The following is a 27,260-nucleotide window of genomic DNA, read 5'->3' as shown; positions in this document are numbered from 1 at the left end:
CTCACACCAGTACAATCAAAAGAAGGGAAACACACACATGCATGCCTACAAGTGTGTATGCCACCAACAACAAAATAGCAGGAATCAACCATCACTAGTCATTGATATCTTTCAATATCAATGGTCTCAATGCCATAATAAAAAGACATAAATTAACAGAATGGACATGAAGCAGGATCCGTCTTCCTGCTGCATCCAAGAAATACATCTCAGCATCAAGAATACACATCGCTTCAGGACAAAGGGTTGGAAAAAGATATCTCAAGCAAATGAACCTAAGAAGCAAGCTGTGTATAGCCCATTTTAATACCCAACAAAACAGACTTAACCAAAATTTATCAATACTGATGAGATCCACAGTCAGACATTATATGGAGAGCGTATAAATGGAAGGTCTCCATCAAATTCCTCCTCTCGGAGTTTATGGAGTCTCATGAAGATCTAAGAGCCAAAAGGGATGGAGGACACCAGAAGAACAAGGCCCTCTGAATCAACTAAGGTGCACATGAGCTCACAGAAACTAAAGCAGCAAGCACAGGGCCTCCATGGGTCTAAACCAGGTCCCTTGTGTATATATCACAGCTCTCAGCTTAGTATTTTTATAGGACTTCTCACTGTGAGAAAGAGTGGGCCTCTGCCTCTTTTGCTTGCTCTTGGGACTCTTTTTCTCCTGGTCAGTTTCTGTGTCCAATTTCAATATAAAAGTTTTTACTTCATCTTATTATGTTTTATATTGTTAGGTTGTTGGTTGTTATCTCTTAGAAGCCTTTTCTTTGCTGATAAGAAGCAGAAAAGCTGGGTGGTGGTGGCTCATGCCTTTAATCCCAGCACTCGGGAGGCAGAGGCAGGCAGATCTCTGGGAGTTCGAGGCCAGCCTGGTCTACGAGAGCTAGTTCCAGGACCGGAACCAAAAAAGCTATGGAGAAACCCTGTCTCAAAAAAAGAAAAAAAAAAGAAGCAGAAAAGGAGTGGGTCCAGAGGGGAGGAAAGGTGGGGAGAAACTGGTAGAAGTAGAAGGAGCAGAAAATAAAACCAGGATATATTGTATGAGAAAAAGATCTATTTTTAATAAAAGAAGAAGAAGAAGGAGAAACCAATATTGTTGAGAACCTTAAATCTGGGAGTATTTCCTCAAAGTCAGCATACAGAATTGATTGTCTAGAGGTCACCAAGGCTGTACCTCATGCTACCAGCCCAACTTGGCGATTTGAGTCACCCGGGTGGTATAGTTTTGTTTGTTTGTTTTTGATTTTTGAGATAGGGTCTCTCCGTAGCTTTTAGTTCCTGTCCTGGAACTAGCTCTTGTAGACCAGGCTGGCCTCGAACTCCCAGAGATCCGCCTGCCTCTGCCTCCCGAGTGTTGGGATTAAAGGCGTGCGCCACCACTGCCCGGCGGTGGTATAGTTTTAAAGGCATGAATGGATCATAGAGAGCAGCTAAGGCTTGGTTGGCACTGTGAGAGGACAGAATTCATTGGTAAGAGAACAGGAGAATCCACTGGTAAAGGTGCAGCTTTAATTACAGTGACAAGCCCAGGATTGAAGGGTTTATGGAGAGCCTCTGAGGCTTGGGGCACCATGTGACAGGGTCAGGGTCTCTGAAGAGAGCCCAGGGAAGTCTACTGTGGAATGGGTGGTGCACATATGGTGGACTCCCCAGCATTTTGGATATCCCAGCACTATGGGGTGACCATCAAAAACAGCAATAGGTGTGGAGAAGAGCCCTCCGGAGCCTATGAGACAAGCTGTGCATGCTATGGATGTCAGAGGCAGTGAGATGCTGCTCTCATGGCCCTTTGAAGCCCAGAGGACTGGGAATGGGACCCGGACATCAGAAACTTAGTGCTTTACACTGTTGGAGCTGGGTTTTGTTTTGATTAAATTGTGACATTGCTTTGCTTCTACTTTCTAGCAGTAAGAGAAAATGTAACTTAGTTTTGCTTTTACAGGAGCTCACAAATGAAAGACTTTAAAATTTTAGAGAGACTTTTATCTCTTAAAGAGACTTTGGACATTTTAAAGAAACTGAATGTTTAAAGTGTTTGAATTTCTAAAGACTATGGGACCTTTAAAACTTGGGATGTTTTATATTGTGATATTGATACTAGTCTGAGACCTTGGGAATGAAAAAGGAAAGTGCATGGTTTAATTAATGATGTGTTTGTGTGTCAAGTTGACAAGGGTTCAATTGTTCTGGTTGGGTTTTGTTAACTTGACTGAAATGTAGACAGCTGAGGGGGCCACATTGAGAAATGCATCCATAAGATTGGCCTATAAGAAGGCCTCAGTGGTAGTTTCTTTATATATATACATACATATATATGTATATATATGTATTCATTTTACATATGGACCACAATTCCCCCTGTCCTCCCCTCCCCCCACCTTCCCTCAGCCCACTGATGTGGGAGGGCCCTGCTCATTGCAGGCAGTGCCACCTCTAGGACAGTGGCCCTGGGCGCTTTAAGAAAGCAGGCTGCGCAGCTCATAGGGAATAGCCAAGAAGCAGCATCCCTCCCGTGGCCTCTGAATCACCCCTGCCTCCAGGTTCTGGCCCTGTTTCAGTTCTTGCCTTGACTTCCCTCAGTGATGGACTGTAACGTGGACGTGGAAACTGAAATAAACACTTTCTTCCCCGAGTTGCTTTTAGTTGTATTCTTATCACAGCAATAAAAACCTCAATGAAGACATCAGGATCCTTGTACCTTGGGTTTTAATAGTAGAAAAGATGACAGAACATTCTCCGTCCTTGAATGCATTTTTAGCTTATCTCAGCACTGCTGAAGGTAGTTTTTGTAATTGTAAGGCTCTTTTCTTAGTCCTTAGAGTTCTCTATCCGGACACTTTCTTCCTAGGAATCGTGTATGTTGTGAGATGATCACGACATCTGGCTTTTCTTCTGGTGACCCTTCTTGATTGCCCTTAGTTCTAGTTGATCCGGGCTCCTCCAAGGAGCAGGGCCTGCACCAGCAGAGGCTCAAGCTCCATTAGCCTTTTTATCTTTACTTCTGTTGATTCCTCCTTCTCTTTGGATCATTGGTTGTTGTTGTTGTTGTTTTAAGAGGACTTTACTATGTAGCTCAGGATACCACTGACCCCATGATCCACTGTCTCTGCCTTCTAAATGTTGGCATTCCTACGCTGTGTTACTCTGTCTAGCCTGGCTCATTTCTTTCTTTTAAAAAATAATTTGTATATTTTATTGTATATTTTAGGATTTATATTTAGGCAAGTGAACGAGTGTGTGTGTGTGTGTGTGTGTGTGTGTGTGTGTGTGTGTGTGTGTGTGTATCTGAATATAAGCACAAGAATACAGGAGCTGACAGAGGCCGGAAGAGGGTGTCAGGTCTCCTGGAGCTACAATCACAGACGGTTGTAAGCTGCCCAGCATAGGTGTTGGGACGTAAGCGAGGTCCTCTGCAAGAGTAGCAAGCTCCCAACAGTAAAGCCACCTCTCCAGCCCCTCTGCTCAGTTCCCCATGCTCATGACTGCATTCTCACTCTGTAAAGGAGCACCACCCCCATCACAAGCATGCCTTTACTACATTTGTTGGCTTCTTCACTAGCCAATTTGTTGTCCACCTTCTTTCCAATTTTCACCTTCTAGGTTCATTTTATTGCTTTCTAATTTCATGCAATCCTACTTTTCCAAAATAAATTATCTGGTGAGTTGATACCTTATGTCTATTCTTGAGGTCATATTTTCATACCACTTGAAAATGTCTTTTCTAAGACCTGTGCTCTATGTGTTCTAGTCATCAAGAATACCATGAGTTCCCCAACTCTTAAATAGGTTTCACAACAGCAACAACAAAAGTGATTCCTTTTTCCATTCATTCCTCTGTTTTCATTTATGTGTTTGGAATATGTATTTATAGTTTTTAATTTTGAAGGTTAAAGTCCATTCTTCTGGAAAGCATAAAGCCAGAGTTATAAGAAAATTCAATAAAATCTAATACCATCCATATGTCAGTCCTAAAAATGCTTTTTAACATTACAAAGCAATTTTTATGTCTTTTAGCCTGAACCAATATGGTAAATGTATGTTTCTATCTCTCTTGACTCTGCAGAGAAATACACTACTCCTGTCTTGCCTCGCCCTCCCTGTGATAGGTGTCATCGCCCTGCCTCCAGGCCATGTCTGCCACATTAACAAAGAAGCATGTTACATTCAGAGAAGTTCATACCTAGGACACTACCTTCCCTACAGGCTTGGATCTGAAAGGGACTTCTAACTGCCCACTCCTCTAGCCCACTAGCCAACATCCTCAACCCTGTTTGGTTTCCTCAAGAATCTGGTTCCTACTAGCCTGTCCCCAGGAAAGTTCTTTCCACATACGCTTCCCCTACCCTATCACTGATCCCCCTAGATGTCTTAGCTCTGCACAGGTCAAGACCTCCAGAGGCCCCAGACTCCTCTGGCCTGACTCTCCTCCTGCCCATTTCATTCACACACTTGTCCTGGGGAAACAGAGCTTGGCTGCATGGCCTATGGGAGCCCTCCTGGTGAGAGCTGCTGGTGGGTTCGAAGAACTTTCCACTTTACTCATCCTGTGACACCTCCACTGGCCTTTGCTCTTTACTTGGAATATACATTCTCCAAAAACGTATAGCTCCTTTGAAAGTAGTTCCTAAGACCTCTCTTTCAGGGAGCTACTATGAAGCATTACATTCTAACATTTGATTGCCTAGGTGTAAGAACTGTTTTAAGTTTATGTTGCTGTCATATAAAAATGAAGATTTCTTACCAGAGACCAAGTTGCTAAAATACCATCCACACAGAAAATAGAGGATGGAATCAAACAGAATCATCCAGCAGACCCAGCCAAATGTCATGCCTCCTGGCTCTGGAGCTCGGTACATGTGACTCCACTGGATGCCTGGCAAGAGAAGAAAGGACTGAGCTGCATGAGCCTACTCCATACTGGAGGCTTGCTTGATGAGGGAGTGGACTCGATTTAGAGAAGCCTCCTGTACAACAAAAAGCAAGTCGATACCAGCAATGCTAACTCTCCAAAGGCGTGGTTAGCTTGTGTAATCTCATCTCTGATTCAAAGGGACCCATGAGCAACCATGAGCCAACCTCCACCATTCTCCCTGAGAGTGGCTGATACCTAGCTTTACCGACTTAACTAGAGAGCGATTTGTATTTATAGACAAAAAGTATGGTTTAATGAAACTTTGTATCATACTCTGCTCTTGGAAAATATGTTAAATAATATATAGCAGTTCTAGGGTTAGGAAAAAAAACATTCTTTTGTTATGTTTGAGATTTACTCCTGGATTACAATGTAAGCTGAGAACATCCCTCTTCCTGTTCACTGGGGCAATAAGTTAGAATCCAGCTTTAAAAAGTTTTAACCATTGGAATCAATTAATTTACTTTTCCTCTGTATCTTCTTGGTCCAGTTCTTGCTTTGAAGATCAATTGAAGGAAATTTGAGGGAAATACCATTTAAGATCAAAAGGGCATCTTAACATATGTTACTGGAAAAGTTGAATAAATCTAACAGGACAAAGTGACTTCCCAAAGCAATAACATCCAATATTGAGTTTTACCTATGGCCTATATTTACCTTTATTTCCAAAACACACCCCAAAAGCATATGATTATATATATATATATATATATATATATATATATATATATATTCTTACTTAGGGAGTTTATAATTTTTTTTTAAAAAATTACAATGTAAGTAAAATGGGGCTGCCAATACATTTTTAAATTAGTTTAAGGGCTGGATATATAACTCAGTTGGTAAATTTACTTGCCAGGCACACACCAGGTCCTAGGTTCAGTCCCCAGCACTGTGTAGACCAAATGTGGTAGTGTATGCATATGATCCCAGAAAGTGGGAGATGCTAGCAAGAGGATCCAAAGTTCAAGGTTATCCTCACTTACATAGGGAGTTCAAATCTAACCTGAGCTAGAAAACTTAATTCAAAAAAAATTTAAACTGGATATATGGGTAAATATGTATAGAAAATGGAAGTGATAGCTGCGACCTTTTCTTTGCTAATTCGACATTAGACCCAGAAAATAATAAAGGTGAGTGTAGAAGAGGTGATAAAGGCTTGTCCTAGGTCAACCACAGTCTAGCGGATAGAAGTTACACGCACACCCTGCTCTTGGAAGAATCTGGAATGTCAGTAGATTGACTGTGTAACCTGAGTAAGACCTGGGCACTAGCCTGGATCTACCGCTAGACTTGGGTGGTATCTGCAGCAAGAGGTGCTGTGACATGATCACTTTCGACTGTTCTCAGAATCACAACAGCTAAGTAAGGGGACGTTCTCTATCAACAAAACTGAATACCGAGATCTCCTTCCAGATTTTTCACTTGGTAACAAGACCTTCTGCCAGTTCCGTTGCTTGATAGCTGTATGTCACCAAACCTGTATTAACAGAAAGCCATGTTCTGAAAAGGCCATCCTCTTACCTTCCTCCTGCCCTTCCAGAAATGTAATGAAAAAGACTCCTTGTCCGAAGGCTGTGGTTGAGAGCAAGCACTGCGGAGGTGGGTGGAGGGGAAAACAGCCATTAGTGTTTAATTATGACCACAAAAAACTCACCTCACCGCACCAAGTTCGAAGAAGACCCCTCCCAATTCAAAGGTTCTAAGGATCACATTGCTTCAGACAATGGCTTAAATATCTAATCTGGAGGGGATTAGCACTGCCTGGCCACTCTGGAAATCACGCTCACGAGCCTGTTCTCAATGCTGAAAGGAATTACTTCTTTTCACTGCAACATTCGAGGTGTCATAAATCCAGTGCATTGAATACAGAAACGTGCAGCACAAAACAGGGGGAAATGGAATAGAGCAATTTACTATTTCTTATTATTAAATGCATGCCTTGGAGCACTCTCTGAATAGACTGATGCGACGTCTCCACAATTCCACACTATGAAAGGAGTGTATTAAAGGAAGCTGTCACTTTATCTTCAGCGAATGAGGGCCTATGTCAAAAACGGAAAACCACTAAAAAAGCATTTAGAAGGTGACATACCAGAGTTAGAGGTCATTACTAGCTAGAAACCATTTGCATGTGCAAAACAAATACTGTACAGACAGATGTCTTAGACTTAAGGACTGAATTATAGGCAAAACTAGGAGCATTTGAATCTCAGTTTGTGTCATCTGTGATTCTATGTTTAAGGAGTTTATGGGCAGGAGATAGGAAGGGTCAGATTTGTGTTCTTGACTATAGGAATACATGGCTGATTCTATCATAAAATTATTGCTTTTAAGTTGCTACAGGTGTGATATAAGCTAATCAAGAAGATTAGAACATATCAGTGCAGCAGACACTAATTGAATAGAACAATTTAGCCCGTGTGTGTATCAATAGTAAGTATATTTGGCTCCCAGGAAACAAAAACAAAAGCAGAACAGCTGGGCTTGCTGTTGCATGCCTATAATCCCTGCTACTTGGGAGTCAAGGCAGGAAAATCACAAGTTCAAAACCTATAGGTGATATAGAGTGAGTTCAAGGCCAGCTGGGGCAACTTAATAGACCTCGTCCTCAGAACAAAATGTTTTTTAAAAGTGTTATGGCCTATTATGTTTCAGGGGATAGATTCAATTTCCAGTGCCAGAAGAAAAGGGACAAATACAATATGGAATTGTCACTTCACTGAAGTTAGAAGAATTAATTAGACTTGTTAAAGATGCATTTGCTAGAAAGCTCTAAATGAACACAGAAGGTATTCTCTACCCCGGGAATGAGTGACACACTCATCTTTCAGGAATTCCTTGTTGGAAAGAGGATTTTTTTAAAGGTCTTTACAGTGTTTTTTGAGAATTTCATATGAGAATTTCATATTTGCATAATTTCCACCCTCTCTCGTATAACTTTTCCTGAGCTCCCCTAAGTCCCTTTAAAATTCATGAACACATTTTTAATTATTGTTACACACACATAAGCAAGCACATTCATATATATATGTGTATATATATATATATATATATATATATATATATATACACACACACACACACACAGCTTAGTGAGTCCATTTAGTGTTGCTCACATATGTATCTGTTTAGGGCTGACCAGTTGGGATCAGATAACCTATCAGAGGAGACTTCTTCCCTCTCTCAGCTGTCATTAATTGCCTGTCACTCTTCACCTAGGGCAGAGCCTTGTGAGCTACCTGATCATGTCAACTGCTAGCGTCATTTTTCATGTCTTGTTTAGGTGACCATATTGTTTCAGTGCAGCTTCCCTGTCATACGCAGAGGACACTACTTCACAGTATAGCTTCAGAAGCATGATTAGTAAAAGCTCAGAGACTGAAGACCGGAAAAGCAAAGCAGCCAGCCACTGGCTCTTACCTCGACCTCAATCCGAAAATGGTGATCCTGCTTCCAGGAATGAGGGGACATGTACTTGTGTCTGTGTTCATGTTGAGGCCAAAGGACAAGCTCAGCTATTATCCCTAGGGATTCTGTTCACCTCCATTGAGACAAAGTCTCCCTAGGTAGCTCTGGGTAGCCTGGAACTCCCTATGTAGACTGGCCTCTAAACTCAGGAATCCACTTGCCTCTGCTTCCCGGGAACTGGCATGTTTGTCATTTTTAATAAACTTTTTTCCTCATCAAAGTATCACATTCACATCAAAACATGAAGAATTAATTTGACAACAGCTAATTTATCATGGAAGATCTAAGTCTGAGGTCATCACCAAAATTCAAGAAGAACAGGAATTACCAGAACGTTCTGCCACACTTCAATGTCAAACTGCAGGACTGAAATATCTATCCCAGCAATTACAAGCTTCCCTGTCATATATAGAGTGTACCAAATCACAGTAGACTTCCCATGCCTCTGGTTCTTAAAATATTTCCACCTCCTCTTGCCCAATGTTTCCTGAGCCTTAGACATTGCCTTGTAAGTATATCTACAGAGGACAGGTCACCATATGGTCTATTGATTTCTACACATTGGCCAGTTGTATGTATCCAAATACTCTAGAAATCCATGGGCCTGAAATGTCCCTAAGTTTTCCTCAAAGTGATTCTGGCCAGACCTCCAAACAGATTGTTATTTCAGAACACTGACTGACCCCCTGGAAGAGGGGTTGTAATCTGGTATAGATACAACTCTAGCTCTGTGATCTGATATGTGTTTACCATACTGGCCGATTTCCTACCAGGTGTCAGACACAGTGCCCACCAGTCAACAGTCAAGAAAGAATCTGTTGCCACTGCCTGTATATTTTATACTGCCGACTTGAAAGCTTTCGCACTCTTTCTCGAGGCATATATTTCAGATAGATGAGTGATTCTGACATCGCTAACAGAGAGATCTTTCCACTTAATGTGATGTAACTCATGATGCTTCAAGAAAAATGCTTATTTTTAACTTCCAAAATAGCTTCAGAAATCTATTTCTCTCCATGCATGAAACAAAGAGAATCCAGAGTTATATGTTTCCTTCAGGAGGATGCTGACTTCCCAGAATCCTCGGAGAAACCCCATTACAGAAAACTGACAATTCTTAATGGCCTGCCACTACATCACTGCAAGTCAATGAACCACCACTGTGGTCTTGTATCTGTGGGCAGAATATAGAGTAGAGACCTCAGATGCTCCATGTAAGTCAGAACAAGACAGACTGGTAGGCTGACGGTATATTATGATCAGAGGGTACCCACTGGTTTTACTTTGCATTTCTGCACAGTGTCTCACTCACCAGAAGGCTCTGAATGGTGAAGCTGAGTTGGTTGTGTAGGACTAGCAGAACCACATATGGCAGGAAGCTGATCATGTAGCCCAGGCTGGTACACAGGGCCGCTGTATTAGCTTGGTTGAAAAACACACTCAAGAAGTAGCTTAGCATGACAGCGGATACTCCAAAATCCAGCAAGAAAAGAAAAATGATAAAAGCATCACTGTGCATGAAGATGCCACTCATCTTCAGAATGACAGCCAGAGCCGCACTGCTCAGAGCCAGTGTGGCCATGTTCTCCAGGAACCAGGACAGGAAGTGGATGGCCGGATGAAGTCCCATCATCCGCATGTACTGTGAAAAGAAGGAGCTGTGGTTATCACTGCAGTAGACACTTGAGTAAAGGCAGATGGGGTCATGAGTGAGAGGAACGCCAGTGGGAAAGTGAACCATTGAGTTTTCCCGTGCAGCCCTGGACAAGGCATTGAGAAGGTCACTTCCTTCTACTGTGAGTTCCCAGAGACCTGACAGACTGGCCATTCACTGTGTTCATGGTGAGAAAACTGAAGCCACACATGAAGTCACCGGTAAGAACCATGGCGGGACAGTTGTGAAGAGATGTCTTATACTGTAGGCTTGGTTGCCACAGTTCCATTATGCTTTCTGTTGGGGTGGATTTGTTGTGTTTCTCTTAGCTTTGGTTTTCCTGTCTGTTTGGACCAGCTTTGTTTAATAAAGACAAATGGTGATGAAGCGGGAAAATGAGATGATCTCCCTGGCTGAGATGACCTTTACATGGGCTATAGAATGCAGTGTACAAAATAATCTTGCTTAAATTGATAAAATTAATTTCTCCACTAACCTACCATTTGTTCATACACCACGTAGTGAGATTTCAGGGAACGGGCCTGGCTTCATGTGAAAGGAAGTTAAGTAGCTCTGAGGTATGGTCCCTTGCTGGCCACTTAGTGAGTACATTAGAGAACCTTCTGTCTCTGGGCCTCTATGCTCATAGATCAAATCCACTTAGAGGAGGAACACAGATATCCCTCAGTAGATGGATGTAGACAGGCAAATGATGTGTGGAGTGGCAATAGCTGATCACGTGAGTCCTGCATTTCAGTGACTGTTCAGTAACCAATCAATGAATGCCTATTGTTACTTGCCTTCACTCTCCTGTGAGGATGAGCAGGCTGTCACATCTTCACTGAACGCTCTGACAAACAGTTGTCTGACATTTTTAAATTTTAATAATATCAGTACAAAAAAAATAGAATTCTTTGCATAAATCTGACCTAGAAATGAAGGTGGAAAGTGATGTTTTATAAAAATTGCCAATGAGAAACAGTGACTTTGTCCTTCTAATCTTCTGCACTTGCTGCTGGGTCTTCTTTTGTCTCAATAAGAAGTATCGATCATTTTCTGACAACCCTTTTCACTCCAACAGCAAACAATGTTCCTGGGAGAGAGACTAAGCTAGAGTCTAAGGAGGACTTCAGCAAAGGAAGGAAGAACACACAGAGAGTCTGGGTGATCTACTTAGAGGATCACTCCCCAAATCCCCTCCTGTGACCCCAGAGGCAATATCAATGCCATTTACCTCTTCTATCTGGATCTCCCGCTCATAAACCAGCTTCCGGACCATGCTGGCCACAGACACCATCCAAGTCAACATCATAATCAGGGGGAAAAAGAAGCCAACATTGTTCAGGAACCTGTCAGGGTATAATTAATTCAATCAATATCGAAGGGCAAGTGAGGTCAGGGGCAAGCAAGGTGAATTGACTCAGTAGCAAGAATATGACAGTCTACACCTCTATCCAATTTTGGTTATTTTTTTTCACATAACAAGTCACTGTAAGAAGCAGTATCTCACAAGACCTGTAACCAAGGCATTGCAGCTACAATTGGCATCCTGATTACAAGTGTGTACAAAGGGTACCATGTCAAAGACATGGGGCTCAAGGTGCCTCGGGTAGCCATGGTCTGACCTCTGACACCTGATTGAGATAGAGCGGGTCGGAGATATGAAACAGGCCATTGACTCATGACTATAATTCTTCCCAGCTAACTGGGACCACTACATATTTTTAATCAATTCCAACAATTGATCATAGATAATCATTTACAAAATAAATAGAAATTGACAAATTAATGTCTCACACCCTCCTATTTCCCTAACTTGTAGACTCCCATCACTCTAACTGGCCTTTCTATTTTCCCACATATTCTAACTGGGTTCCATTTCTAAAGCACAGTGGGGACATTGATGACAGGTGTATCCCAAATCCAACAGAAATACAATTTTTTCTCCCTCTGTGACATCTCAACTTTGCTTGACAATAGTGATCACACCTTCACTCTCTTTTGTCAGCTTCCAGAGTAACTTCTTGCTCTCCATCACTGCGGGGTAACTTTTCAGATACCTTAACGAACAACTTCTCCCTACCTGCCTTCTTAAATGGACATTTCCATGTGAACCATGGGGTGACTTCCAGACCCTCTGTCTTTTACCCCAGGGTGAGCTCAAAACTCACAATGTAATTGCATATGAACAAAGACCAGCTTAACACATAAGCAGTATCACCTCATCTGTAATACTTGCATGAACCAAACATAAAGGATCCTGCCATGAAGGACATCATCTTAGGGGGCCAGGAGGGATAAAACAGTCACCTAGCAGGCGTCTGTCACATGCAGTCAGGCAGTAGTAAATACAGGGAGGGGAAGCAACAGTTGTGAGAAAGGATGCCATGCAGATGGGGCTATGAAGAGATAGCAATAGAGACACACTTGAGCAAAAGCATATACAGGAAAGAAGTGAGTCAGAAGGGGAACTGCAGGATGACAGGAAGAACCAGCAGTGCAAGGGCCGGCCGTGAGAGCTGGCAAGGTGCTCGTGACTGGGGAGACACAGTCAGAGCCCCAGCCTGGCCAGATGATGGAGGGAGTTTTACACATCAAAGTCACCTTTGAACTTTAGTTAATGAAGAGAAGTCTTGAGATCAGGAAAGGTAACAGAGAAAGAACACGATGAAACAAGAAAACATGGAGAGAGGATGAGAGAGAGAGAGACAGAGACCATAGCTGCTATGAAGCCATCTAGACGAGAGACAAAGGGGCCACTAAAGATGTTGACCCTGGGGGCTGGAGAGATGGCTCAGAGGTTAAGAGCACTGGCTGCTCTTCCAAAGGTCCTGAGTTCAATTCCCAGCAACCACATGGTGGCTCACAACCATCTGTAATGAGATCTGGTGCCCTCTTCTGGTGTGCAGACATACACACAGAGAGAATGATGTATACATAATAAATAAATAAATCTTTAAAAAACAAAAAGTTCTTCACACAGGAGAATGTGGCATTACGGGTCTTAGCCTTTGCTCTTGAAAAAGGCCTGCTACAGGAAGAAACCACAGACTTGTTAGTAAATGTATCAATGAACATCCAAGAAGAGGGATTAATCTCTCTTCTTAGTCACTTGGCTACATAAAGCAACTGCTCTGAGTTCCTGAGGTCATGAGTTTCCTGGTGTTTTTAGATTACACCTAGTAATTTACATGGTAATCAGCAAGTGTGTAATGTGAACAGTTAGGGGTATACCCAGTGACAGCATTTAGCTACACAGAACAGAGGGCTTCAGATTCTTTAGTCTTGTGGTCTTTGGGGTGAAGGTAATTATTATTTCTGCAGCATTTGTAACAGGTAGATGGGCATGTGCCATGGATATTTCTATATGCACAGTAAACAATCATTATCTCTTCTCTAAGACTAACACAATTTGGCACACACATGCACACACAAAAAAAGATACTTCTGGGTCCCAAGAGTAGAAAATAACCTATGTTGAATCCATTTAATGGGGGAGAGGTGAAAATGTTTGCTTGTTCATAAACCTCTTCATTTCTACCTAACAGCACTGAAGGTGGTGGCATCTGAATACTAACCAAGTATACTCAGCTAACCCCATAAAGTCACACTGCTCAGGATTCCATGCTCTGTGTCATGTGAGTCATGGAATTTTTATTATAGAGAATCTAAGAGAGATTCAGAATAACGGCATCCTGAGATCTTAAAGGAATTGTCTTAGTGCCTCCAGCATATGAAATACCTCAGACAGTGGCTAACCAAAGCCATTTAAAGAGAAAGGAGATTGAGTTTTAAAAATGGAGATTGTAAGACATGACTTTTTATCTGCTCCTGGGAACTACTCCAAAAATCAATATGAGAGGGAGAAAAAAATGTACATTTAAATTTTGTTAAAGGCTTGAAAAAGACATTCAAGCATGAGAAAAACAGGCCAAAGCCTGTCACATTTACATAAGACCCTTCCATGCTAAGTAGATAAGAAAAATTTCAAAAGCAAAGCTTGTTCTTTGAAGACTGTCCGCGCATCTTCAAGAGCACTCTCTCAAGAGAAAATATGCACAACGGTGCACGGTAAATGGGAGTCAAGCTGCACATTAAGTGGAGAGTAGTAGCCAGGCAACTGCTAGGACGTATTTCAGGGAAACAGAATAGGAAGCGCTTCGTTAAAGGGCCGCAGAAAAGTTTGCTAAAGCTGAAAGCTTCCCAGTTAGTTGTGTGGCACTTAATGTCATCTTCTCCACATACCAACTGGACAGCCTTCAGATGCCCACCCAGGAATCCCAGTTTGTTCTAGAGAGGTAACAATCAAAGCAACAAAAACCTAGCACAATAGCTACCCAAGAAGCAAAGAGGTCATTGAGATCGCATGATTACTAGTAAAGGAAAAACACGTGGTAAAAACATGGTGACATGGAACAGATCAAAATGGTGGATGCATTTATTGTAAAGTAATCAGAAGGCAAAGCCTGCCTAAGAACCGGTGAACTGAGAGTTGTTAGAACGGAGAGGCATGAGAATGACAAGATCCCAAGACTGAAAACCATCTGAGCGCCAAGAACTTGGAAAGGAATAGATGGAAAAAAATATAACTTTGATGATGGTGAATCTGAAACCATGCAAAGCAATTTGATTCTACGTGGAGCACACATGGAGATGGATGACACCTAGAAAAGACATCTAAAAAAACAGCAATGGAGAACTTTGAATGATTAGTGAGATTCTATGAATGAAGACACAGGAAGAAAAAATTCATGATAGAAGTCCCTAGAGAAGAAAAAATAGTGGTGGAAAGCAGTGACTTCAGAAAGCTAAGGAGTCAAAACATTGAAATCTGTACATTTAAAGGTCTCGTGCTTGGTAGAACATTATACTAGACTGCTCAGAGATCAACTCGATGCTAGGATTCATGGGGGAGGTGAAGCGCAGAGGACACACAAACACAACTGCTAGAATCTAGGGAAACAGACCTGAGTGGCTGGAGGGCAGCCATCCTCTGAGGCTGGTGAAGGCAGAAAAGTACTTAAGGCCCGAAAGCAATGAAGGAGAGGAAACTCAAGAGAGTAGAACAGAATGAGTCTGTTCAAGGGGTTTCAGCTCTCTGTGAGGAGTAAGTACAAGGGCAAAAGTCAGTACCCAAGTGAAAGCCAGGGGGAGCCTCAGAGAGCAAACACTGTATGAGGACCAGAGAATTTAGAGAGCAGGAGTCAGCTGGGGAGAGGCCCCACAAGGAACAAAACAAATACAAACATCAGAGGGACTGGAGACCAAAGGAAAAACAAGAGACTCAAAAACCACAGTGAACAGTGGACTCATCACTGAACAGGTTTGCAGTTGAAGCAGCGAATAATCCTGCTCTCTGCGTAGCACCTAAATGCTGGGAAAACTTTACTATGCTTGCAGCATTTGACCAGAGCATGGCAAGCCATTTAAAAGGGTTCCTATTGAGTCTCTAGTCAGGCAAGTCTAGTGACAAAGATCCTGCTTAGTGATTACTGGGAAGCCAGGGCAAGCGTCAAAGGGCTGTAGAACGAGAGCTAGTTTGCGGGAAGTATCCCTCTAGTTAAAAGGGACAAACTGAGTCACAACTACAGAGTCCCATGCCATCTGGTCTCTGCCATTGTGGGGTATGGAATTGTCTTCCGTACGCTGGTGCTAAACAAGGAATCTAATTACCAAAGATGCCCCAAAGGAGGAATGAACAGAGACAAGTGCTTAATGATGACAAGGTCTAAGGCACACGAGTGCAATGTTTGTCAACAACCTGCAGACCTGAGCTGGAAGCTCTCTCCCAGCTGGCTAACCTCCATCATACCTGAATATGCTGTAAGCTGCTACTGGAGAAAACTCAACCATGGTCTCCCCCAACTGCGAACTACTCATGCTACAAGATTAATATGCCAGGCAAAGTGTGCCTACTGGCAAAATAGTGGCATGACTGCCTTAAGGGTAACAACTACTTTCTGGTTGGATTTAAAGCCTTCTCAATGGGAACACATGCTTGATCTGTACTCTAAGGCAATACCCTGCTGATGGAGAGCTCACAGACCGTCAGGGGAACCTACTCTGGTTGTCTTACTAAATGATCCTGCCAAGCTGCCTTCAACTATCTATGCTTTTACCCATTGATCATTAGCACTGCTCTCATTCTTGAGTGGAGATACCTCTGCGGTAGAGAACGGCTAATGCAGAGACTTATATTGAATCAGTGTGCAGAGAATAAGTTATGCTGTGTACTCATCCAAGGCCCATCTTTGAAGAGGAGACCAAAAAAAATGTACAAAACATAGGAAAGATTGTAAGACAAAAAGAATATAAAAGGGTTGCTGTGTAACGCGACCATTCATCCTCACACAGCCTTTCCAATCAAGAACATGTCCCAGTGGTGCATACGACGACGTCAGTACAAAATCGGGCCTTCAACATTCCACCATGACTGCAGCATCCACACAATCCCACCTTTCCCAGGGGGCTTTTGGCAGTCAATGGTTGCCAGGGGAGGGAAGGGCTACTTTCTGTTTGAGATAGCCATTGGTGAGTTGCCCATGCTTAAAGTGAGCATTCCCTTACCCATGCTTGGACAGGTAATCCTAATTAAATTCAGTGGAAAAAAGAAAAAAGTCATGAAAGTAAGGAGGTGACTAGTTGGGATGAAAGAGTACTTCAGAGGGGACCAGGTAAGATGACTCAGCAGGTGAAAGCACTTCCACCAAGCCTGATGCCCTGGGTTAGACCCTGGCCCTCATGTTAAAGAGGGTAACCCAAGTTCAGTTCTTACTAGCCATGTTGAGTGGTTCGAAACTACCTGTAACCCCATATCCGGGGCTCTGACACCCTTTTCTGGATTCTACAAGCACATTCACTCACACACATGCCACCATACAGATACACACATATATATACATATATATATATATATATATATATATATATATATATATATATGTAAAACTAAAAAATACTTAAAAATATAAAATCAGTGAAATAAATGATGACATGAATAAACTCTGTAATGAATCCAAAGAAAAGGCAGATAAATAGTTGAATGAAATGAGAAAGGCAATATACAATATGAATAATTCAATAGAAAAGACAAAAATTCTGAAGAAAATCAATTCAGGTTTGAGAAATGAAGACATCAATGAGTCAAATAAAGCCTCAGTAGAAAGTCTCAACAATAGAAAAATGGACATTGTATCCTAAAGACAACAATAATGATAGTAAGAAAATATAAACACAAAAATAAGATTTATGGGATTCAACTAAAAGATGAAATTTATGAATCATTCCATAGAAGAAGTAAGCTAAAGATAAGGAAAATATAGTCAATAATAAAATAGCAGGACATTTCACAAGCTTAGAGAAAGAGAATGTGCCCAGATAGTGGGGACATTTAGAATACCACACAGACCAGACTTCATTTTACAGTTAATACACAAAGAAAGAGCATGAAAAGTTGCAAGAACAAAGCACTACGTCATGGACGAAGGCATGCTCTTTAGAATAACAGTAGGTCTCCCAACAAAAATTTCAATAGCCAGGAACAGCTTCCAAGCCACGAAAGAAAGTACCAGAAATTACTGTATCTAGAAGGCCACCCTTTGTAACTGAATGGGCAAGGAAAGTTCTCCATGATAAACACAAACTAAAGAAAGCCATAACCATCAAGTCAACACCAAAGAAAGTACATGAAGGAATCCTCCACACTGAAAAGAGAGATGAACGTATCCATGCGGCCACCAGAAAGAATAAAGTGCACTAGAAAAGTGCGTGTGCTCTGTCGGGACATCAGGGTGCTGGTCGGCAAGGGCTGAAAAGGTAGCTGGACATAGTAAGAGGTCATTGCCATTCGGCTGAAACCTGAGCTTCACTGCGAAAGTGTTTGCTTAGAGTCAGTGCATGGAGATGGGCTGCTTTTCAAGCTCACAGGGGGATGCAGTCAATAGCATGTGACAGTCACGCAGGTCATGGTGGCTCTGAAGGTATGGAGGATTCTTGGTGAGCAGCTAAGGCTTGGTGCTATGTGACAGAGCTTCAGTCTCTCCGAAAATGCCAGAAGAGGCCTTTGGTAAAGGTGCAATCTTAGTTGCCAAGGAAACCCCATGGTGTTGGAAATTCCAGGACTGTGTGGCATTTTAAAAGGACTAGTAATATAAGCTATATGGGCTGTGGATGGAACTTCCCAAGCTTTTTTAGAGCTCAAAGGCTATAAAATGTGTTGTTGGGCAGTTGTTGAACGTTCAGCTACAGAATCTAGACTTAAACTGAGATTTGGGGGTTGCTTGGATCCAATTGTGTTTCTGGGACTTCCTATGTAGAATAATAGAGTTTTTGTTTTAATTACTGAAGCCCACACTTAAGAGACCTTGGACTTTCAAAGTACTGAAGAATTTAGGAACTATAGGAATTTTAAAAATTGTACTGTTTTGTATTATGATATTAACGTGAAATCTTGAGGACAAGGAATAAAAGTTTCTGGTTTAAAGGTGGTATGTTTGTGTGCCAAGATAACAAAGGGTAGCGTGTACTAGTTGCCTCTAACTGACATTTTGACACATAAGCATCATCTGAGTCACCTGATGGCCACACTGAACTTGATCTCGGGTAGGTGATTTTCATTATCCTTTCTGCCCTCCATTATCGTCTCTCCAAATTGGTCCTTAGCCCTACAACAGCCTGATCGCAAGAGCCTCTCCTCCTACCTCTATTACCTGGGGATATCAGCCCTTTGTATAGACCCTGCCCTCTGAGATATTTCCCACAGCCCATTTCAACCTTTCCCCCCAGTCTATGTCCATTGCTTTGTGACACCCAGACCTGAAGATGTACTCTCTATCAGGAACCCATACAGCCACCGTACTTGCCTAGGATCCAGAAAGTGACAGAACACCGACCCAACTAAGACAAGAATATGTATCAACAGGAAGAAATACCTCAAACATAATTCCAGATGCCTAGATCCTAACACACCACCACAAACGTGAATGGTCAAAATAATATGCCTCCACCACAAGCTACTAACCCTATTGTAGCAGGCCCCAAGACAGGCAGCAGAGCTGAAAAACAAGACAGGGATATCAAAAGAGTAATTATGAATATGTTCAAAGACCTTAAAGAAAATATGAATAAATTCTTTAACAAAGTCTGTAAAAACACAGAGTTGAAAGAAATGATGAAAACAATTTGAGACATGAAAGTAGAATTTAACAAAGAAGAGAATCATTAAAGAAAACCCAGAGTAAAATAAAACTGGAAATAAAAAGGGGTTGTATTGGTTAGGATGCCAAAACAAAACAAACAAACAAACACACAAAAAAAAATCTTCAGAGATAAACCTGACCAATGGATTATAAGACACGGGAAAGAGAATCTCATGTGTGCAGCCAAGGTAGAATAGAAAACTCATTCAAAGAAAAGGTTAAACAAAAATAAATAAATAAATACATACCATTCAGGAAATCTGGGACATTATGAAAAGAATATGAAAGCCAGTAGGCCCTGGACAGACATTCTAAAACTCTGAAAGACCACAGACACCAGCCCAGACTACAACACCAAGCAAAATTATCAGGCCAATCAAGAGAAAAATAAAAATATTCCACAAAACCAATTTAAGCAATTTCTATCTACCAATCCAGCTCTGTAGATGACAGTAGAAGGAAACCATTAAGAAGAGGTTAACACCCAAGAAGATAAAAGAATAAGTAATCCCAGAACAGTAAATCAAAATCATGGGAAGGAACCCGCAGCATAACAACAAATAATAGGAATAAATAAACACTGCTATCTATCGTTAGCTCTCAATTCCAATGGTCTAAATTCTCTACTAAAAAATATCTAGACTAAGAGATTTGATTTAAAAAAACAGGATCCATCTTTCTGCTGCATGCAGAAAGCATACCTCAGCAGCAAGGATGAACATCATCTGAGGGCAAAAGAATAGAAAACAGTATTCCAATTAAACAACCCCAAGAAGCGAGCAGGTATAGCCATTTTAATATCTAAAAAATAGACCTCAAACCAAAACTAATCAGAAGTAGGGAAGGACACTACATGCATATGACTCGACAGAAAAATAAATCCACCAAGAGGATACTGCAGTTCTAAACATTTATGCACCAAACACAAAGGAACCCCAAGTTCATAAAAGAAGCACCACTACAGCTAAAACCATACATTGAGTCTCACACAGAACTAATCAGAAAGTTCTCAAAGGGTGAAACTCAAGCAGCTGAGAAACATTTAAAGACATGCTCAGCATCCTTAGCCATCAAAGACATGCAAATTAAAACTTCTTTGAGATTTCATTTTACCCCAGTCAGAATGGTCAAGATCAAGGAAACAAATGACAGCCCATGCTGGTGAGGACTCGGGGAATGGGGAACACTTACTGCTGGTGGGAGCTCAGACTTATACAACCACTACGGTAATCAGTACAGCAGTTACTCAGAATCTAGAACTTGATCTGCCTTAAGATCCAGCTATACCACTCTTGAGCATAAATCCCAAGTACTGTGCATTTTCTACCGTGATACTTACTTGTTCATTCATGTTCACTGCTGCTTTATTCATAAAAGCCAGAAACTGAAAACAGCCAACCAGTGGATAATGTAAATGTGGTGTAATTACACAATAGAATATTATCCAGTTCTTAAAAAAATAAAAATATGAAAGTCATAGGTGAATGGATGCAGTTATAAAGAAACCACTCTGAAAGAGTTAACTCAGCCCACAAAAGACAAATATTGTATATTTCCTCTTATTAATGGGTGTTAGATTTCAAACCTCCAATATGTGTGCTGCAATCTGAATGACCACAGAGGTTAGGAGATGGGAAGGGATAAGAAAATTAAATAAAATATATTATTATGAAGAGACAAAGGGAAATGTATACCATGAGGATTAAATGGAGCGGTGGATGGGAGAGACAGGTGAAAGAGGGGATATGGGGAGGACAGATGACACTGGAAAACCACTTGAAGAGCCATACGGAAGCCTACTATGGTAGACCCTTCCTAAATATATACATAGACGAAAGAAATCTAAATGGAGTCACCAAAACATAGAGACAACCATACTCTGACTAGATATCTTATGCCAACCTCCAGTGCCAGGAATGGGTTACATGTTGAGTCATCCACCAAAGTGGCACCATGGAATCCTTCAATTATCACAGGCTACAGCCAAGGCTGTTAGCTGTTCTTCACAATAGGGATAAGCCTGATAGTAAGGCCCTACTGCTGAACAACATTAACAATTCAAATATCAAAATCTTCATATTTCATCAAATATGAAGAAGCTGAGCTTGTGCCTAACCAGAAGATTTACCCTTATTGGCTAACATTCACGGTACTGGAAGGTACTCTGCATTCTACCAGAGGGGAAAGATAATCATCGGTATTTCCCAGCTACAAACCTGTAACCTCCAAAAGAAACCTGTCTGTAAAATACACTGGTACAATATTGCCACAACTGTTATAGGAGTAATCACCCACTTTCTGATTAGATTTGAGAACCACTCCATGAGATGGAAACCATCTGACACTGCTAAAGTGGCCAAAATCTGAGACCGAATAGGTCATAGGCTTCAGGGGAAAACCTACATCACAAGCTATAGCCAAGCTGTTATTATAGCCACTGCCATGATTCTGCTAAAGGAACATACTAATGAAATACTGCTATAAACATAGATCATTGAAGCACTTAGTACTCAACGAGATGTCTCTATCAAGGCCCTTCACTCCAGGTCCAGGGGTCTGTGCAGAAGAGGAAGCAGAAAGATTGTTAAGAGTCAGAGGAGATGGATAAACATACATATGCCTCCAACCGTAACTATGAAGCTATGTGAAATCCGTACTCACTGGCAACGGAAAAACAAGATTTCTCTAGTGGAGTCTCACGGGGTGTATTAACCACACTTCAGGGCAGGCTACCGTGGCCAGGAGCACTTGACCAACACAAAAAGAATTACATAGTATTTTGTAGACTTTTTGCCTCATTTTGCTCTGTTTAGGTTTTTTGGATTTTGGTTTTTGTTTTATTTTGTCTTATTGGCCTTTTGTTTATTTTGATTTCCATTTTGTGTTTCTGTGGGAATTATTTGTGTGTGTATGTGTGTATTTCTTGTTTTTACTTTAGTCTTTCTTTGTTTTAAAGAGAGACAGAACATGAAGTTTGGTGGGTAGGAAGGTGAGGAATATCTGGGAGGAATTAGGGAAGGGGAAAACATAATGAAACTATTTTACAAGAAAATTTTTTCAATAATATTTTTTAAAAAATGGCAGAAAAGATTGCATTTATGGTGAAGGAAAACAGTTGTTGAAAGTTGTTTGAAAGAGCAGAGCCCAGTAGCCAGGTGTGGGTAGGTAAACAAAACCCTTTTTGATCTGAAAGATCTGTTGCATTTATCTGCCTATTTTAGGACAAAGGACCACTTCTAACATCTACCACGGTCTCCATCTCCAGTGAGAGTTAACACGTGTTGAATTTGTGTTTTGATTTAGCTCACAGCCTCTTCAGTGATGGTTGATTGCTTCATGTGCAAAACCGGAAGAATTTCATATTTTGTTGTTTATCCTGGTATCATTTCCTATGAATGTAGTCAGGTCAAGTTATTTTTGTTATTGTCATTAGATTTGTTGGATTTTTTAAAAAATCTTTCTTGGTGGGGGCAAGAAGAAACCATAAGAAGGAAAAAAATGTGATGTATGTATCCAGAGTATTGTATTTTGATTTGGTTTTGCAAGAAGAGCTAAATATTTTGTTTTTGTTTTCTTCTGTTTTGTTTGAATGAGCAAAGCAGGGGGGATTTTTAAAAAATAAATCCTGAAAGAAAAGATTGCATTGAAATAATAACAGCAACCAAAAGTATATGACGACAAAAAAGCATATATAATGAAATAGGAGGAAATATGGAGAAGGCACCAAGGCTGAAGGAAGATGACGAAAGAGGAAACGAAGACTGCGGAAGAAGAACAGGGAACAAAGAAACAACTTTGTTATTTCAGATCCTTACCTCTCTAGAATCTTAATGATGCATAGCTGAAATTCAAACACTGTAAGCTTCTACCAATCTGTGCACTGAGAAGTCTTTAAGATTACTTTCTGATTCTTAGCCCATGTTAGTTAGGACATAGTCTTGGAAATCACACCAAGGAGCCAACTGATAAGGCCACCCAAATGTGGACTTCCAACCTTCAAAACTATGAGGCAGGTAAACTCATATTCATTTATTTTCCAGCTTCAGGTATTTCTATAGCAACAGAGAGCAGACTAATACAGTGTGAAGCATTTTTCTCTATTTTCTCTGCTCTTGATAATCATTTATTGGCAAAATTATCAACAAAAAAAAGAATATAATAAAGTCGGGGTGTCTAAGTCACCTCAGAAACAGGCTTGGTCTATTATCAGAAAAGCATGTATCAAACTAATATGCTGTAGAATATTCTTTGTATGTATCCCTCCTGAAACACCCATAAAAGCACTATAAATAGACTCCACAATTTAAAGTAAAACTCTCTTACGCATTTAGGCCTGTTTTTAAAGATACTCCAGTCTTCACAAGCATCAAATTGTCCCCATTGCTTTTCTGCAAGTGGCACCTCGTTGATTTACTTTTTAATAACCCTCCTTAGTGGTGCTGTTTGTGTTGCATGGCTGCGTTAGCACTATTCAGAGTTCAAAGGAGAACCGTTGATGGAGTGAGCATCCTGAGTACAGCCCCAGTGTTAGAAGGAACGACACAGAGAGCCCTGCTGCTGTTTTGTCACGCAGGATACAGGAGTTGGATTTAAATGTGGTTTGGAGGAAGCAGTCCAGGCCTCATTTCCCACACCACCCTGGATTCGGCCTGTTCCTCTCCACTCTGCTACCATGTCCCAGCTCCACCACTATTACTACCTAGGACCAGCCCTCGCCCACCCTAGGAGAGCCAAGCACACAACAGGGCTAATCACCAAGACATAACAGTACTCTTGCCTCTTGCTTCTCACTCTCTTCCTTTCTCCTTCTCATTCCCTTCTAGAATTCATAGTGAATAAACTTATATTCAGCTATTTAAAAGCTCTCTAGCTTCTATGGCCCTCCTCAATATGATCAACTAGAGTGGTCTATGGCTTGTGACCTAGACAGAGAAGAGGATAAGAAGAGGTCCGCGGCTCATATGGGAACCATGAGGACTGACAAACTTCGCCAGACACAAGTGAAGACATTTATTGACATTTTTCACTTTTTCCGTTCATACCTTCCATAACTCACTCGGGAAGGTCTGGCAGACAGGCAGAGAGCTACTGTAGCTGCTGTTCTCTGAATCTAACACCAGGTAAAAACATTACACCTGCCTTGGCTTTCAGCATCAATAGAGAAAAGAACCCTCCACCAATCAGAGCAGTCCTCCAACAAAGCGAGCTGCCACATGAGCACCTGCTCTGTTTTGCATCTAGTGCCTTCATGGGGCCAACCCTTCCTCACACATGATGATCTATACTGCACAAGCTAATGAGGTCGACAGGGCAGCAATTAGCATGCAATTCAAGAGGAGGAGATGATAGTCCAAATTCAAATCACTGGTTTAACTCTCAAGGTCTTAGGATTAGCAAGCAGCAAAGTCAGGGCATCAGTGTGAGGTTTTGGTCCAATTATTTCAGCATTTCAGTGTGGGAATTTCAGTGGCTCTCAGGAGCTTAAAAGCAATCACAAAACCTTAAGAAGCAAATCTTGCCCCCCCAAGTTCCAGGATCTCCTAAGAGGTGGGTTTTAAGATATCCCAGGGTCATCCCAGTTCCTGTTATGGTAAAGTCCTCTGGAATTAACCAGTGTGAACTAACCATTCCCTTGCCACTCACAGAGCTCTGGGTCTTACTATCTTTCTTTCTTCTCCTAATTAATTATGGATGTATATTACTTGCTGTGCAAAGCAGTAAGTGAAATCCACATGACAGTTACATCCCTCTTAGGGCCAAGAAAAAAAATGTATCATACAGTAGACTCAAGACAAATCTTTTTTTAACAAATGAATGGAAAAAATAAGTATATGAGGGAATGAGGTGCTGAGAGGCAGAGTGTGTGATGCTTTCACTTGAAGGTGTTTGGAACGTTAGTTGGGACCAGTCTTCATTGAACAGAACTAAGCCATTTAGTTCAAGACAGCATCCCCGACCTCGAGACGCTACATGGGGGCCAGCTCCTGTTATGATTACCTAATCACCCCACATGTGCCCAAACTTCCCCCACATACCATGTTAACAAACATCAGAAATTACAACCCATGGTAGCAAAATGCACCCCAAAGACAAGGCTCTCACAGTAAATGCCTAAGGAAGGAAACATTGAGAAAACAGACTGAAGAGCATGAAGATGCCCCGAGACTTCCAAGAGATGAGCTAAATGGGTGTCAGCTGCTTTTGCTCTGTCCATAAGGGTCTTAGAAAATAAATAGCACTGTGTAAAGGGAACTAACAAGTTTACAGTAAGCATTGCTATCGTTGCTTTTGGGCGAACAGTATGGAGAAACTGCAGATACCTGAGAGCTCAAGAGGACACAAGCCTCCTCTTCACTCTTCTCCAAGACGTTTGGGGCATAAGACATTGAGGGCTACACAGCAGAGTTTATTTCTTCTACCTGCCATGACAGCTGTTGTCATCAACCTGTGTGCAGGGCCTCTCAGTGGGACAGAAAAGGACCAGGGCAGGGCGGGGGCTTCCAACAGCTTTGCCTCGTGCATGTCAGGCACAGAGATTTTGTTGAGAACAGGACAATGAGAAAGTAGAGGAGAGCGGTGTCCATCAGAGTGATTGGCAGTAAACAAAAGAGGAAACCATCAAAATATAGCAAATAAAGGGCCTGCTTGGGCACCTATGGGACCAACAAGTTCGAAACTGACACTTTAAACTCCTCTGTAGCACCTCTTCATTCTCCACTCTTCCTGAGACACTGCAAAGACCACATGCATCAACTCCTAGCAGCCACCACCCTGCCAGACCCAGCAAGTGCCAACTCCCACAATCTCCTTCCATTGGACCCCACTCTGTCGTGTTATGAGTTGAGGGACTCAAGTAACAAAAAAGAACTGAATTAACAAACATTCTCTCTACACAGAAAGGAATTCTATGGTGTTACTGTGGTCCTCATTTTCTGAAAGTGAGTTCCCTGCCTTACCCTTCAAAGCTATGTGTCAACACTTGAGATCCGGTGTGTTTATGAAATACACTATAGTTTCAATCATAAAATATCCCTTAACAAGTATTTCATGTGTCCATTTTTAAATTGTCCTTAGGATAATTGCAAATGTGTGACTTTCACAGAGACCCATCTCTGCCCTTCTGTACAGTCTCAAACCACACTCCCTAGCCCTCCCCTCCCGAAAGCACTGACTCCATGGGCTGACTGACAGCTGATACGATGTGAAGAGAGGAACAAGGACAGAGAGAGGAGGAGTTCGGTGAAGACTGGCGATTCTCAGCCGAGGAAACTCAAACAGGCTGTCTTGTCAGGGATGGATTGCCACCTTCCTGCCTGTGGCTGCGTCCTCCCATGCTGTCGAGGCCTCTTCTCCCTCAATTATTCAAGGTCACAAGGACCAGCGTCCTGTGTACACATCATCAATCTGCCCTTCTTATTAGATTATTCTTATTGCCACATGACTTTTAAAAGAAAAGGAAAAAAACAAAATAAAATAGACCATCATCTGCCCTAATTCTCCTGTGTTTATTGATCGCTATGCCTTATCATTTATAACAAAAATCCAGGTTCTGGCTATTATAAACAATGCTGCTATGAACATAGTTGAGCATATACTTTTGTTGTATGATAGGGCATCTCTTGGGTATATTCCCAAGAGTCGTATTGCTAAGTCCAGGGGTAGGTTGATCCAGAATTTCCTGAGAAACCGCCACACTGCTTTTAGCCAGAACCTGGAAACAACCTAGATGCCCTTCAATGGAAGAATGGATGAAGAAAGTATGGAATATATACATATTAGAGTATTACTCAGCAGTAAAAAACAAGGACTTCCTGAATTTTGCATACAAATGGATGGAAATGGAAAACACTATCCTGAGTGAGGTAAGCCAGACCCAAAAAGAGGAACATGGGATGTACTCACTCATATTTGGTTTCTAGCCATAAATAAAGGACATTGAACCTATAATTCGTGTTTCTAGAGAAGCTAAATAAGAAGGTAAACCCAAAGAAAACCATATAGGCATCCTCCTGAATATTAA

The 27,260-nt window shown here is 41.5% G+C and overlaps 1 protein-coding gene across 1 annotated transcript in view; it reads right to left on the bottom strand.

Annotated features, from left to right (window-relative positions):
- Abca13 (ATP binding cassette subfamily A member 13) overlaps positions 1 to 27,260 on the bottom strand; it is a 408,645-nt gene that overhangs the window by 243,743 nt on the left and 137,642 nt on the right. Inside the window, exons 33-36 of the mRNA XM_075943386.1 lie at positions 11,278 to 11,392; positions 9,702 to 10,031; positions 6,443 to 6,512; positions 4,748 to 4,879 (exon numbers count right to left, since the gene is read on the bottom strand). Coding sequence (XP_075799501.1) covers positions 4,748 to 4,879; positions 6,443 to 6,512; positions 9,702 to 10,031; positions 11,278 to 11,392 — 647 coding nt within the window. The remainder of the gene's footprint in view (positions 1 to 4,747; positions 4,880 to 6,442; positions 6,513 to 9,701; positions 10,032 to 11,277; positions 11,393 to 27,260) is intronic.

The sequence above is a fragment of the Microtus pennsylvanicus genome, chromosome 12 (assembly GCF_037038515.1).
Source record: "Microtus pennsylvanicus isolate mMicPen1 chromosome 12, mMicPen1.hap1, whole genome shotgun sequence".
Lineage (NCBI taxonomy): Eukaryota > Metazoa > Chordata > Mammalia > Rodentia > Cricetidae > Microtus > Microtus pennsylvanicus.
Note: the sequence above shows the minus strand (reverse complement) of the source record. Positions and strands in the feature narration are given on the sequence as shown.